General features: G+C 48.7%; 1 protein-coding gene across 1 annotated transcript in view; it reads left to right on the forward strand.

The window, feature by feature from the left end:
* Positions 1-3,379, forward strand: part of LOC102034308 (translocon-associated protein subunit beta) — a 6,102-nt gene extending 2,723 nt beyond the window's left edge. The window contains exons 2-6 of the mRNA XM_031063962.1: positions 243-397; positions 1,302-1,400; positions 1,782-1,890; positions 2,435-2,512; positions 3,199-3,379. Coding sequence (XP_030919822.1) covers positions 243-397; positions 1,302-1,400; positions 1,782-1,890; positions 2,435-2,512; positions 3,199-3,309 — 552 coding nt within the window. The 3' untranslated portion in view covers positions 3,310-3,379. The remainder of the gene's footprint in view (positions 1-242; positions 398-1,301; positions 1,401-1,781; positions 1,891-2,434; positions 2,513-3,198) is intronic.
* The last annotated feature ends 13 nt before the right edge of the window (positions 3,380-3,392 follow it).

The raw sequence follows: 3,392 nt of genomic DNA on the forward strand, positions 1-3,392 counted from the left end.
AAGCTTTGCCCATTATTAAGATGTGCAGGGCCAGGGCTTGGACGTGATGATCCTTTTGGGTCCCTTTCAACTCAGGATGTTTCATGATTCTGTAAAAGGGAGTGGTACTGGCCAGGGCTTTGAAAGGGGACGAGACCGTGAACTTTTCTTCCATGGCTGCACATCTGGGACACTGCTGTGCCATTTTTTACATCCCCACAGGCAAGTTCAGAGATTTCAGATGTCTTTCTTTGTTTTTCTAGATGAAGCTCCCTCTTCTTGCCGTGTTTGCTCTGGTGTCTGTGGCTCACTGCGAGGATGGTGCCAGGCTCCTGGCCTCCAAATCCCTGTTAAACAGATATGCAGTGGAGGGCAAGGACTTGACTTTGCAGTACAACATCTACAACGTTGGCTCCAGGTAAGCCCTGTCCAGGTTTCAGTACTGACCACGAGCAAATGTTCTCCGTGTGGCTGCAGGGTTGGCAAGGCAATTTCTGAGCTCCGTGATGTGCTGTTGCTTTTTGCTCCCTCTAACTCTGAGCTTTCCAGCAATGCCTGAAGGATTGACCCTGAAATTTGCCTATTCCTTCCTCTTCCCTGCTTTCACCTCATGGCTGCTCAATCTAGCATGGTATAGTTCCTGTGGTGTCCTGTGACACTGTTCCCCATGCATGCAGCTCCCTTTCTTGGCTTTGTAAGCTGTTTTTCACATTTATTCTTTTTAATGAAAATTCCTTTTTGCTATCAGGACCTAACTAAGGACCTGTCAAAGATAAAACAGAACTTCCACCATGCTGGTAAAAAGCTTCATTTGCAGAATGAAAAGCTGACTGAACAAATGCAGGACACTATTAAAGGGCTTTGAGATTTTGGTTTTTTAGGTTTTTTTTTTTTAAGGCAGAATAATGCATACTGAGTGCAGTACTGCTAACAGAAGAATATATGGTGCTGTCATGTTGAATTGATACAACATTAATGAGATCCTGTAATTTTATATGTGGGATTTGGTTATTATTTAGGCCAGCATGTGTATCCATGGGATGGTATCTGAAGTTCAGCAAACTGCCAAATTGTGTTGTGGAAAAAATGGTGGTTTTCCTGTCCTTGTGTTTGTTTCTCTCAGCTTTGCCTTCCTCCCTCTGCAGTCTCCCTGTAAGATACCTCAACTCTCCTCCCTATCTTCTACTGGTGACATTTCATCTCTGAAAAATCAATTCTTCCATTTGGTCAAGATGGAACTGTCAGTGCACTTTGCTGCAGAGCCTGTGAGCAGATGGCAAAGCTTAAGATTCCTGTCTCATCCCTCTCTTTGTTGTATTCAGTGCTGCCCTAGACGTGGAGCTGTCGGATGATTCCTTCCCCCCAGAAGATTTTGGCATCATCTCTGGCATGCTCAGCGTCAAGTGGGACAGAATTGCTCCATATCTTTTCACGTTTTGAAGTTTCTTCCAACTCTCTTTCTTGCCACTGAGCATCCTGCAGCTTAGTCCTATCTTCATCTGCTGTCCCTGAAATTCCTTCCAGAGCCTGGACAGGGTGCCAGATCCAAATCCCTCCTCTTCTAGATAATGCAGTGTAAAAACAAAGTTCCTTGCAGACAGGACCAGGTCCCGGGGTAGTTCCTCTGCCTGTGGAGGAGCAGCTGGGTCAGCCTTGGCTGGGTCTGGCTGTCTGTGACCATGAGCACTCAGATCTGTCAGCAACACTGACTTTTTTCCCTGGCTCCTGGTTGCTCTTTCCCATCTCCTCACTTTTCTTCTTGGGCTGAAATACAACAGTGTTCCTTAACATCCAACTCCCAGAGCCAGCAATGTGTCCCACACCGTGGTTCTGCGGCCTCTCAAGGCTGGGTACTTCAACTTCACCTCTGCCACCATCACGTACCTGGCACAGGAGGGTGCCCAGGTGGTGGTAAGTGCCTGATTCATGGGATCCCTGCATGTGGTGGTGTTCACAGGGGTTTTAGGATGAGGGAAGAGATGAGGATCTGACTCCATGTTTCAGAAGGCTTGATTTATTATTTTATGATATATATTATGTTAAAACTATACTAAAAGAATAAAAGAAAGGATTTCATCAGAAGGCTAGCTAAGAATAGAAAAAAAAAGAATGATAACAAAGGCTTCTGATAACAGCTGACTGTGATTGGCCATTAATTAGAAACAACCACATGAGACCAATCACAGATGCACCTGTTGCATTCCACAGCAGCAGATAATCACTGTTTACATTTGGTTTCTGAGGCTTCTCAGGAGAAAAGATCCTAAGGAAAGGATTTTTCATAAAATGTGTCTGTGACACCTGCAGACACACCTGACCATGCTCCCGGAGCTGCACGGTCGAGGTGATGCATGTCTGTGTTGCTCTCACCCTGCCCAGTTCTGGAGCGAGCAGGAGAGGTGGCAAAGCCTGTCTTTTCCCTGCCTTTTCCCTGTCTTTTCCCTGCCTTTTCCAGGTTGGCTTCACCAGTGCTCCTGGGCAGGGAGGAATCCTGGCTCAGCGTGATTTCGACAGGAGGTTCTCCCCTCACTTCGTGAGTACCTTTCAACTGACAATGGAAAAGTGCACTGGGCAGCTGCAGCCCAGTGTGGTGGCTTCCTGCTTGCACATGGTGTGTGTGACTTGCTCTGCAGTCACCTGGAGAGCTCCAGAATGGGTTTGGAGTTAGTTCCTGTCAGTTCTCCAGAGAACTCTCACAGAAGCAGCTGAGTTTCCATCCCAGCTCCCTCTGTGAAGGAGCTGCACTGTGGCATTTCAGGCAGAAAATCTGCGAGTAGAATCTTAGAAGCTCCTAGGCTGGAAGGGACCCACAAGGATTGTGGAGTCCAACTCCTGGCCCTGCAGAGGACAACCCCGGGAATCCCAAGCATGTGCCTGTCAGCCCTATCCAAACTCCTTGAGCTCGTGTCAAGCTCGGTGCTGTGACCACTTCCCTGGGGAGCCTCTTGCAGTGCCTGGGAGAGCATCCTCTGGGAGAAAGAACCTTTTCTTAATATCCAGCCTTTAATGCTGGCTGTCCTGACACAGCTGCAGGCGCTCCCTTGGGTTCTGTTACTGGTCACTGAGGGCAGAGGTCGGTGCCTGCCCCTCTGCTTCCCCATGTGAGGAAGCTGCAGACAGTGTGAGGTCTCTCCTCCCTCTCCTCCTCTGACCTCATTGCTCTAAGAGTCCCCTGGCCTGGATTGTTTTGACTTTTCTCTTAACAATTTCTCCCTCTAGCTGGACTGGGCAGCATTTGGCATGATGACCCTGCCCTCCATTGGGATCCCCCTGCTGCTCTGGTACTCGAGCAAGAGGAAGTATGACACCCCCAAGAGCAAAAAGAACTGAGCAGAGTCCAGTGCTAGCAGCAGCAGCCCAGAGCTCGGGAAAGGACACCCCCGAACCCCCAAGAACAGCGGCTGGGGCGGGGT

This window comes from Geospiza fortis, unplaced genomic scaffold (genome assembly GCF_000277835.1).
Source record: "Geospiza fortis unplaced genomic scaffold, GeoFor_1.0 scaffold387, whole genome shotgun sequence".
Lineage (NCBI taxonomy): Eukaryota > Metazoa > Chordata > Aves > Passeriformes > Thraupidae > Geospiza > Geospiza fortis.